Source organism: Netta rufina, assembly GCF_964035555.1.
Source record: "Netta rufina genome assembly, chromosome: 18".
NCBI classification, from domain to species: domain Eukaryota; kingdom Metazoa; phylum Chordata; class Aves; order Anseriformes; family Anatidae; genus Netta; species Netta rufina.
Window position 1 is genome coordinate 11827401 of NC_140142.1, and position 12195 is coordinate 11839595.

Genomic DNA, 12195 nt, shown 5'->3' on the forward strand with positions numbered 1-12195 from the left:
CGGTAGTACCTATTGCTACCTTGTTCTGATCTTCCTCCGCTGCCAGATCTGTACTTTGAATATTTGACTGCTCTTCTGCCATTCTCAGGGCTGTTTCTTTCACGAGGGAAAGATCTGTACCTGTTTCCCTCCCAGTACTCCTGCTTGTGACTCTTTTGCTCAACAAATTCCACGCTCTGAGAACACCTCCTCTTGCTGGAAGGACCTGCTTTTTGACTCTCCTTCTCTTCACTAGGAGCATGTTCCCTCTTTCTTCGGTAATGCTCTTTGTCAGTGGTTTTAGTCTTGTCCTTTGTATCTTGGCGTCTATCTGCAATAGCTAAGGAAGAAAGATTGTTAGAGCTACATTCAGTGTCAGACTTGAGAGAGGAAGTTTGCCGCAATTTCTCACCAGGCTCAGAAGAGTCTTTGCCGTACAAAACATTTTCTTTTGAAACGAGGTCACGTTCTTTTGATCTTCTTTGTTTCTCCTTGTCTCCACGGTCATCACATTGGTACTGGGCGAGGTATTCATCATTCCCAGGAGATTTCGGAGGTTCCGCAACACTGCATAAAATAAAAACCCATTTCTCACTTCTGCTGAAGGACGTGAATATTAAGAGTAAAACCTTCCAAAGGCAAACAAACAAACAAAAACCTCTGGACTACAGGAACCCTCGCAAAGATATGCCATTTAGAAACCTCTCCTGTGATTAGGACACCTTCTTCAGCTCCCAGAGAAAGTGCTTTTTCCCCTCTTGCTTCTGAAGCCATTGCACTAAAAAAGCAAACGCATCTGTCTCCTTCCACCTGATGCTCTGAGAAAAAAGGCATAGGGGCGAGCGGGGAACAGCCAGTGTTTCTCCAGACAGTGGAGAAAAATGGAAAAACATTCTATAAAGGAACACAAGTTCTCCTTGAGGCACCAACCTGCATCAGAGTGATATGCTCAGTGCTGATCATTAGTTCTGTTCGTGACACTGGACACACAGTATGGAATTGTACTAATTTAAATCCTTCCATTAAATACTATTAGTAGACAGATAAAACTGTAACGAACTTCCATAAAGTCTTGTCTTAATCAGACTGTGCTCATTTTACCTCATTTCCTCTGACAAGCTGTTCAGCTGGCTGGCTGTGAAGGACTCCGTGATGACTTCTCGATTGACTGAAGGCATAGCTCCAGGCATCTGCAATTAAAACGCACAAGTCAGCAGACAAAAAAATACTATTTGTAGTAGTACTGAGGACTAGTCTTGTCAGAATTTCTCCATTAAATGGTAAGCAAGACCGCTGTGAGTTGTATGCATTATCTACACTTCAAAGATAACCCCGACTCACCCCCCAAAATCTGCTTTATGAAACTTAGGAATTTTTATCTCAGCTGAGCTTAAGTTGACAAGTTCTAATGTAAGCTCAGGTCTGCAAATTCTAAGGGGATAATACCACAAAGTCTTACGATCACATGTGTGCTGTGTTTTCTCAGTATTTCACCTGAATTAGGAACACAATAAACACTCCCGAATACATCGTAGGTGAGAAATTCTCGATGGAGCAAATCTATGTTTCAAGCAATCCATTTGTTTTAGAAAAGAACATCTCAGAAGGTTTAACAGGTTCAACTCGGCAAGTGGAATCATCAAGTTTCAGTCCGTTTTCTTTAGATTCATTAACTAGCCTAATAGCACCATTTAGTGAATCTCTTTTTGGCAGCTCATGCTGGGATCTTCCTTTGTCAGCATTCTGACAGGAAGAATCGGAATGCTGCAATGTACGGACTACCTTTCCAACCAAAATTCCATTAGAGGACATTGCATTGCATTTCAAATTCCTTTGAAATAAGCCCTTTGACTCCTCCTCAGATTTTCCTGAAGATTCTGCACCATAAGGGACTGTGTTATCAGAGCTGAGTTTAGGATTTTCATTCACTGTTGGCTCCACAAAAATTTCATCAGAAACTTTTTTGTTTGTTTGCATTTGCTTCATTTGCATTACCAAATTTGTAATTGTGGATGAAGGAACAGCCTGGTAGAGATCTTCATCCTCCACAGCACTGCTAAGAAAGTCAGGCTGTGACACAGTCTGACGAGCAGGCAATTTATTGTGAATACTGATGGTGATCTTCTGTTTTCTTGACGTATCAGTCATTGAAGGCCTGGTAATTGCCTGGTTTTGAACACAGGCCATTGGTGGTGCTGAAGATGGCCTTTTTAGGGTGACACCAGTGGTCTTTGCGTCCTCTTTTATGGATCCATTTCCATTTAAACGGCTTGAATTCTGTATTTAAAAAGAAGAAATTGCAAAATGGATTAACGCAAACACTGCATGTAACATTTTGAAACACAAAACTCCCCTACTGAGTGTTTCTACAAATGGTCTTAACACCTAAAAAGAAAAACACACTGCCCTTTAAGGATAAATGCAAGTCCAATAAGCATATTCAATTCCTGCTTTTGGTTTACTGCAGATTGGTATCAAATTAATATCATCTTTGAAAACCAGCCAAGCAACTTAACATTACCTGCTGCTATTCCCAAATATATTTATTTTCCCCTTTAAACATACCCTGAAAAGCCTGAAGTAATCGTTCTGGTGCTCAGGAATAAGACAATGAGTTTTCCCTGTCTTAGCTAAAGTGACAATGATAGGAAAAACAAGTCCTCTTTTAAATGATTTGAGGATTAGTACACTCTGCTTAAATAGTCAAAGAGCGTAGCTCTCTGTGCTTTAGAAAGCTGTCTTGGAGCTATAAAGTAATGGAGTCGCATGGCTGCACAATTTAGCAGTAACCACTGTTTGAATGACTCTGGCTGTAGCATGAGGGCTGTGAAGAAAGCTGCAGCGTGGGAAGGAAAACAAAACTAAGATGCCAAAAACCAAACAAAAAACCCCACACCAAACCCCAAACCCACTAGCAGTTTGGTGCCGTTATCTGCCCTCCCGCTTCCCTGAATTACCTTAATCATATGAGGAAGAAGTCGTGGTCCCATAAATCCAGCCTGCTTACTATTAGCCCCCTGCTGACCAGGAGGGAATGAACAGGGATAAGATGGTGCTGGCAAGTAAAATGCACGTTCTCCAAGTGTCAAATCATAGCGCCTTCAGAAAAGAGCAGTGATCGTAGTTTAGTTTTTCTTTCAGCCTACTCTTGGATTAAATCCCATCCTATAATTTTAGAGGAACAGCTCATATGATATGGAAGCCTTCTCTACAGATGACCTTCATTTCTCTCCTTCTCTAAATTAGCCAGCTACAGATAACACATAGATAGCAATTTACACAAGTGCTGCAGTTTAAGGCCAAGCAACAAAAGATAATAAACGACACAGAGAATTTCAGGTTAGACAGAACTGAATTAGACAAATAATAATCTTCTCCTGGGATAGCAAGAAAAACACTTGCAAAACAGAAAAATATCAATAACAGGAAAGTAAATCTCTTCTGAACACATTTTAAGATTTGTTATTACCTGATATAAAAAAGTACGTAAGCTTGCTGACCAAGAACTCTTTTAATGTCAGTACGCACTACTTTAGCATCATTCATCTGATACCAAAGTCCATTACCAGCCTGCAAATAAAGACAACGATTTCTTTAGGTGAATTGCACGTTTTCCAATTGAAATCACGGATAGGAACAAAATACACACATGTCAAATAAAAATATAATGAAATCTTTTTCCCTAGAAACAGTAGCTGCTAGTCATGCTTTAATTGGTTTGCCAGCACAACCTTTACCCTGTTAGAAATGCTGTTGACTTCTACCTTTACATAGCATATATAGTGTCCTGAGTGACAGCTGACACCGTGATGTACCAGCACCGCATATAAGGCATAGAGCAGTGGTTCTCCCATTGACTGCGACATGTAGGCTCTCAGGTCCAAATACTCCGGATATTTCACCTCCTAAAGAGACACCAAGAAGATAGAAAAATTATCCCAGAGAACTTTGTGGACTAGCCAGAGAAAAACACTTCCAAAAAACACAGACTAGAATTTATTTCTAGAATATATTTCTAGAATATATTTCTTGATTCACTACAAATAAGTCTTCCCATAAACAACGGTTAAGACAAGAAGTTGCAGAGAACTGTTTCCTGATGAATCAGCCTTCTCAGAGGAAAGCATATGCTTCTTGTCAAGCGGGAACTTTATTGATATTAAGAGAAAGAATAAGCCATAGTCGTTAGTCTACAATTATTGTCTGAAAATATTAACAACTTTCAGCTTTGGGGGATGTCCCATTACACAATGATATAGTTGCGTTACAGTGGTAAATATACCTTGTTGATCTTTCCACCTGTGAAATCTGCAAATCTTTTCAGTGATATTGTGAGAACCTTGGAAGAACGGTGTATGGTAAATCTCTTGGACGCAGGAACCATCTTTTTACACCTTAAAAACAAGCAGAGATAAGTGTTTGAAGGCATCTTCTTTTTTCGCCCCCAAAACAAACTCCTTTTAATGTCTCACGCATGCCTATGCTATTTGAATGATATTTACTTGCATAATAGGTTGGTCTTTTTTCTTTTCATAAACCCATGCACTGCGTGTCAGGTTTGTTAATACAGAGAAGAAGGTAAATTTTCCCAACAACTCAGAGCATAGCGGGAACAGGAATCTCTCACAAAAGGGTATTACCAGGTTGGATGGCAAGGTACCATTTCTTGGTCTACAAAAGTGGCTATTTGAACTCCAATCCTGGATACATTCTTTCAGCTTTCAAGGGAAATACAAATACTGAAAGCGGAACGAGAGAGCCTTGGTCCCCAGGACTAGAAATTGCAAATAATCTCCAACATAGGTCGACTATCAACATCAAAAATACAACAGAAGCACATGGTCATTCTACAGGAGGGAGACATTTAACAGTAGGAAGTCTTCATGTACTGAGCTTGTCTGGAAAGACACTGAAACCATCTGCCATCCTTTGAAACAAAATAGTTCAGTTTGACACATTGCCCGCTCCAAGGTAGGACCTATGGTGTAAGCAGTAAAAATCAGCCACTAGCCCAGAGAACAACGGAAACTGGGCAGTTTACATCAAGAAAAGTACTGTCGAGAGCTAATAAATAGAAAGAACAAAAGTAGCTCTTTTTGAATTCTGATGGCAAAATACAAGCCAGAGAATTGCAAACCCATAGGGAATGCCTATGAACAAGACTTCCCCCCTCCAAAGAAACAAAAATCCAAGTCTTTTATAAACTTCCACAAAACTTGTAAGTAGATCCAAAGTTTAGAGGTAGTCCAACAGAGTCATGCAACATAGAAAACTGACGTCAAAATCTTACTCGCTACATTTATAGCAATTCTCTCCATCCAGCTCTTCAGGTTTCACAAAGAGTTCCAGAGCTCTGCTAACAGATGAAACCGCCTAGAGCAGTGAGAAAGAAGAGCGTAAAGTCACCGTAATTCAGAATTCCACAGACATACTAGTAGTTTATAAGAGAATCTTACTAACATACTCAAGCGATCTACTAGGAGCACTGTGAAGAAGGAGGCAGAAAGAGCATGCTCAGCATTGACCTCACCTGGAAGGCATTTGACTTTGGAACAAATACTTTTCCAGTAGCCTAGACAGCATCTATAGTGTGCTTTGTCATCAATACTGGGGACAAATTCATCAGTCTAACAATTAGATGTATATTCAGGTAGAACAACAAAGAAGTATGACAGCATTATAATTTTTGCAGAAAGAGAATTCTTTTCCCTTAAACCCAATGCAAATGTGGAGACTATTTACATGGGTTCCACGGAAGGACAAAGTCCAATCCACTTCCTTAGCACCACCAAGCTCTTATGTTTTAACATTATATGTGGTTTGTTTTTTTAAGTTAAACAAGTTTAATTTAGAAAGTCATGCATGTACTTAAACATCATGAATTATATTTAGAAAACATCTTACCTTTATATCCAAAGTGATATCAAGAAATGCCTCATACGTATCCGAAACTGCTTTGCAATTCAAGCACTTCACTGGAAACAAAATATAAATGCTTAACATTATGTGAAGGAGACTAACTGTCCAAATTCAAGTTGTTGACACATACTACTTTAGACAAACTACAGACTGCTTTACTACCGACAAAAGACACAGATCAGTTCTAAGGACAGGAATATTTTTTCAAGTACCTCTCGATCTTAGAAATCCTCCAAATATTTGATGAATGATGGTGGTAGCTTGAGAAGATCTGTCCAATCTGGAAATAAATTATAATCAGACCTCAGAAGATTTAAGGCACAGAGTTAACTCTTCAAAGAGTTTGATGAAAACCAAGGATGATGTAGACTTTCGTTGCTGATAGTAAATAAGGCACTAAAAGGTGCTAGAGATCATTTTTGAGAGTAAATAAAGGACTAGAAGGTGCTAGAGAATGTATGAAAGTGAACTTGTTTATGCTTACTCGGTGCTTCCGTTCAAGCACGCTTCCTGCATAGCATCAACAGTATAGCGCAAGAACTCGTGTGCGTCTTCTTGACTGCCAAAACGGAAATGTTGTCCCATTCCTAAATAAGAAGATGATAGTATTGACCTCATTTAAAAATGAAATCATTCTTGTATTTCTAAAATCTCTCTTCATTTGAGTGTTAAAACCACTTAGACACATCAAATAATTATTTGAAGATTACAAGCTATCGAAAAGAAACACATCTGAAGCCACTTACGACTGAGATTACTGATAACATGCGTGGGCTCGATGGCATCAACAGTGCAACGCAGGGCCTGGTTAATGTGAATCTCCATCGTGCACATCATGCAAAAATCTTGTTCACGACCTGAAGAGTGAAAGAACAAAGCATCCCAGTCCAGCGAAATATCCACAACTACAAACATCTAAGTACAATTTAAACTATAGATACAATATCCACTCTCCTTGCTACATTCTATTCTCCCAAGATGCCAATGTCCCAACAGTCTTGTAACATTTCATTTCACACAACTTTACAGAATAAAAATATCCACTAAGCCTGTATTCAAATGCATGTTGTGATGAGAAATCTAAAAGACTACTGCAAAGTCGCAGTTGTAAAGGCTGACAGGAATGTGAACTCCACAGCCTGCAAAATGTATTACTCTCTAAAATTACTACTAAATGCATTACTGTCCAATGCACTTCATTATTCCCATGAAGCAATAAATGATCCTTTAATAAACAAACAAACAAACAAATAACTAAATAAATAAACCATGGTGCATTAATTGCACTCCATATGCTATTCGGAGCCCACTGCTAATACAGTGCTCAAAGCCAGCTTCTACAGGTAAAATCAGGCAAATAAGCTTATCTCACAGAATCACTGCTGTTCTTTCACCTTCAGAGCTATCCAACAGATTCAAAATACTGTTAGAAAGTACTCACATGACTGGCTGTGCTCAAGAGAAAGCATGTAATTGGCAAGTGGGGGTGTGTAGGTCAAACACTGTAGAGTAGCATTAAGAAAACATGTGTTGCCAAGATTGTACAGGCCAACTCCAACACTTTGTGTTTCTCGCCAATCCATACAAATCTTCTCAGGTGGAAAAAGAATGCTCTGTGGTGGAGCAATTCCATCATTAACGACTGCAAGAAAGTTAAATTTAAAAAGAGATCTTGTTTGTTTGTTTCTAAGAAAGGTATTTAAAAAAATACTATTCTGCAGGAGCACCTAGAGGAGCTAGCTACAATCCAAACCAGAAAAACTTATTGCAGACAGCTTTAATACCACCAAATTCAAATTGGCTGGTCAACACAATGTTTTGGGAAAAAAAAAAAAAAAAAACAAACAACTTTAGTCAACCATTTTAATTTTTCTAAGGCAAGGCTAACTGCCATTCTGTTTGTAGCACCTAATGCCAAGTTCCTCTCCATCTATAATCTTTAACCTGATTAACTCAACTACTGTTTTTTTCCTTATTATAACTTAAACCACAAACTTAGACTTGAAATTATACGGTAAAAACGTAAAAACTAGGAACTAGGAATGACGGTACCCCTACAGATACCAGATCTTTTCCTGAGCAATGTTATCCTTCAAAAAACCTGTGAAAAATGGAAGCTGTGAATAGCAACAATCAAACACTTTTCTTTGCAAAACAGAAAAGACATGGAGGAATCTGTGCATTACAAAAAGCTCCCCATATTTCTCTGTTGACTGTAAATACATCAAAATTAATTTCTGTAACATCAGTCACTTCAGTTGCCTTAGGGGATTCACTTTTGAAGTCTTTGTTCACAGTAGTCCCCTTCTCTATCAGTGCAACAAGTAAGAACTGCATTTTCTACTTTTGCTTTGAAGACAATGGAGGCAGGATAAAACGCACACTTACTTAGATCTCTTGGGGCAAAAGCCTTAGATTTTTCAGATGATCTACAGTAAATAGCACCTCCACGTCCTTGGGCCACAGAGACTTGGCTTGAATCTTCTGCAGGCACTATCCGGCCCCAGTTGGCGGTGCGTGACATCAGTATTTTAGTACTTGGTTTCTTGGATTTGCCAGACCGCCTTGAAGAGGGCTTTTTAGGCTTTGAAGATTTGGGCTTCTTAGCTACGGTCATTGTTCACATCTGCAACAGAGACAGAAGTTCTGGTTGACGTAAGAATATCAAGAAGCATTCCAAGAAGAAAAGAGTAACAGAAGTCCTGTCACTTAATCTCAAAGAAACAGCCTTAAGAACTAAATCGCTGGTATGAATGATTTAAAAAGAATCCCCAAACTAAACACACAAAGTGAAAATTTCCATCTAAACTCTATCAGTATTACTTTTCGCTTCTGCAGAACTAGTGGCTGATGCCATTTCTTTCCCTTCCGTAGGATTTTAATCCATTACAACTCTGGAGTCTTTTTAATGTAAAAATGTAGAAGACATTCTCTGAGGGGAATCAGTTATTTATTGATTTCCGGAGTTGCACAATTATCTGTTAATTAGTACCTATGATCTAATAGATAATTGTTGCAATTATCTATTGCTGGCATTAGTAACGGAACACTATTACTTCACTGCCTGCGTTTTTCTGTTTCGTCTGCACAAAGGTACCCAGAACTCACTGCTACTTTTCTTCTGTCTTTCCAGGGCTCGCCCTCTACCTCACTGTCTACTGCACCAGTCATGAGGGGTTTGTTGTGATTCTATAATGAGCCTAGCTTTTAAATACACCTTTTCTGGGCGTCACTTGGTGATGGCAAGTTAATTTGTGAGAGCTCCTCAGTCTACATCATGCGGTTGCTTTTTCCAGGTGAAAAAGCGGAGCCGTAAGTGGCAGTACACTAAAGCCCTGGCATGTTGAGATCCAAGAGGAGAGATGTTTGGCCCTCCTTTTCACTCCTGGGAACCATATACCTCAAAACCCACAGAGGATGGGCTATATCTCAGAGAAATCTTGGGAAAGGAGAGCATGAAGAGCATGTTTGCAAATTTATTTCTCCCTGGGCTTCTTCTGCTTCTCCAAGAAAGACGAGTTTGAATATAACTTTGGCAGCAGTACTTCTGGTGTTTTACTCCTACCACATTTAAAACTCCTACGACAAACTGAAAAGTTAGACTAAAAAGCAGCTCTTTCCGTTCTCCTTTCTAAAGTTGCACGTTTTCCTCATGCAAAACAACAGGGGAATGTAAGCTAGAAATGGAAATGCTGAATGTAAAACAAAACAAAACAAACCTCAGCCCTCCAGGACAAAAGCCAATAACTGCTACAAAGTCCTTTTTAAAATGCTGATTAGGTTTCAAGGTGATACCGCTTTAAATAAGCGTAGTTGTGTGTCCATAGGCAGAAGCTGAATAATGACAGGATGAACTTCTATACTTCATGTTTTGTTACTGTCTTACTGTAGCACACAGGGACTTGTTACCTTTAGGGAAACCACTAACCTCATGGAGGGTTTAAAACATAAGCTAGTTTGTTATACCAAAATGACGGAGAGAACAAAGCATAAAGTGCTTTCAGATTTCTAGCACGCCTTGATTGCTGTCCATTAAACTTCAGACACGTTAAACAAAACACAGTAAATAAGAAAACTCCTAGTCCCACAGCTGGCAAATTGTGTGCAGAGGTTGAAATTAGAACTTTTTTGCCCTGATGTTTTACATTTAAAATTGATTTTAAATCCATTCTATACACACTTTCCATTCCTGAAAAAACAATACGCAAACCTGACAAATGCATTTACATGAGAAATGAAGTCGTCCTTGTCCGATTGGAAGACTAAGGTGACAGCTCCTGGGCTCAGGGATAAGCTCTGATCTTCACCAGTGCCAGCTCCTTTTTTAGGATTGAAAGGGAAAATGTTTCAGCAACACATTGGAAACATACTTAAGGGACAAGAAACAAAATCAAGACTGCAGTGAGAAGGAGAACGGAAAAACAATACTGGGGGGAAAGGAAAGGAAAGGAAAGGAAAGGAAAGGAAAGGAAAGGAAAGGAAAGGAAAGGAAAGGAAAGGAAAGGAAAGGAAAGGAAAGGAAAGGAAAGGAAAGGAAAGGAAAGGAAAGGAAAGGAAAGGAAAGGAAAGGAAAGGAAAGGAAAGGAAAGGAAAGAAGAAAAAAAGAAAAAAGGGAAAGGGAAGGGAAGGGAAGGGAAGGGAAGGGAAGGGAAGGGAAGGGAAGGGAAGGGAAGGGAAGGGAAGGGAAGGGAAGGGAAGGGAAGGGAAGGGAAGGGAAGGGAAGGGAAGGGAAGGGAAGGGAAGGGAAGGGAAGGGAAGGGAAGGGAAGGGAAGGGAAGGGAAGGGAAGGGAAGGGAAGGGAAGGGAAGACCTTGATCTTTATACTGACCAATGAGATAAGCCTTACACATTTTTAAGTTTATTTTTGACAACTGATTGAGGTGTTACCAGGTATTAAGTACGATTCAAGAGCAAATATAAACACTAGAAAGAAGAAATCTGATCCACCACCACTGTTTCAAAATACATCCATTTCTCATTTGGAGATGACGTCTCTCTGGCAAGATAGTAGAAAAACTGTAAATACCGATAGAGCTTCCTCTCCCGATGTTCCATATACATACCGATGCTGTTCCTACACCTACGCTCTGAGCATAAATTTATGTTGACATGAGTGACAAGAGAGGGTGTTACTCCTCTCTTTGTTTGCCTTGAGAGACACACCTCTTGTCCATTGAAAAGTAAATTCAAGATTCCAGATCAGTTAAGACAGTTGCTATCCCCCCATTCAGAGTTCTGCAGCAGCACTGTTCAGATGTGTTTAGCAGTCTCTTTAGAAAATGTTATCACTTAGGACCTGCTTCTCAGTAGGTCCACGTTTGGCCTCCGCTTAGCAGAGAGTCAATCCCAGCTTAAGCTTTCGTACAAGAGCCCCTTCACGAAACGGAGTTGAACCCTGACATAACTGAGTTGAACCTTTAACCTTGAAGCTTCCTTAAAGAAGAAAGCAGCACCCAGGCCAGGAAATAGAAATTAATCGTCACTTTACCCTGAAACGCAGTGGGCTATTCTGTGCTGGCAGGATTGCTGCCGGGCTGGCCGACGAGGCGGCGGGCAGCTCCCCGGGGCCACAGGGCCTGGCACAGGGAGCCGCCGGGGGTCTCCAAGGTCCGGGAACAGCAGCAACAGCGGCAACAGCAGGGACAGAGGGGACAGCAGCGACAGCAGCAGCCACCTCAGCCGGGGCCGTCTCCACAACCGCCACAACGGCCTCGGAACGCCACCGAACTCGGAGCTCCAGCGTGACGCCTTTTCTGGCCGCGCTGCTCACGGCTAAAACCAGAGCATTTCCTCCGGCGTGTGTTTACTGTCGGTGCTGGATCGGCCCTCACCCCGAGCTCTCCCTGCCGGGAGGGCTTTGGGGTTGGGGTTTCCCTCCCGCCGCCGCCGCGGGCAGGCCCCGTGCGCAAGGGGTCCGCGCTGGGGAGCAGCATCTCACCCACGGCGAGAGACCGAGGGCACGACATGAAAAAGCCCCGACACGAAAAAGCCCTGACATGCGGCCGAGGCGGCGGGGAGACGGCTCTGAGGGAGCTGCCACTTCACCCCGCCGTCCTCCCCTCCCGGGCCGCCCCGCCGAGCCCCGTGCGCCTCAGGTGCTGCGCTGAGGGGGTGGCTGGCTACTGAGACAGCTGCCCAGGGCACTGCTCATGGCACCGAGCCTGACGGAGGTCAACAAGTGTTGAACAATGCTCTCAGACATCGGGTCTCAGTTTGGGGTGGTCCTGTGTGGAGCCACGAGTTGGACTTGGTGATTATTGGGAGTCCTTTCCACCTTGGGATGTTCTCTGATTCTAG

At 41.4% G+C, this 12195-nt stretch overlaps 1 protein-coding gene across 1 annotated transcript; it reads right to left on the reverse strand.

Annotated features, from left to right (window-relative positions):
• Positions 1 to 1539: 1539 nt before the first annotated feature.
• Positions 1540 to 8515, reverse strand: LOC311216494 (ubiquitin carboxyl-terminal hydrolase 42-like; the record flags this gene model as incomplete). Its single annotated transcript, XM_084298021.1, has 12 exons — positions 1540 to 2256; positions 2937 to 3078; positions 3449 to 3549; positions 3744 to 3884; positions 4262 to 4373; positions 5270 to 5352; positions 5884 to 5954; positions 6111 to 6178; positions 6383 to 6485; positions 6645 to 6755; positions 7340 to 7540; positions 8287 to 8515. 12 exons carry the CDS (start codon positions 8513 to 8515, stop codon positions 1540 to 1542), a joined length of 2079 nt encoding a protein of 692 aa, XP_084154147.1.
• Between the last annotated feature and the right edge of the window lie 3680 nt (positions 8516 to 12195).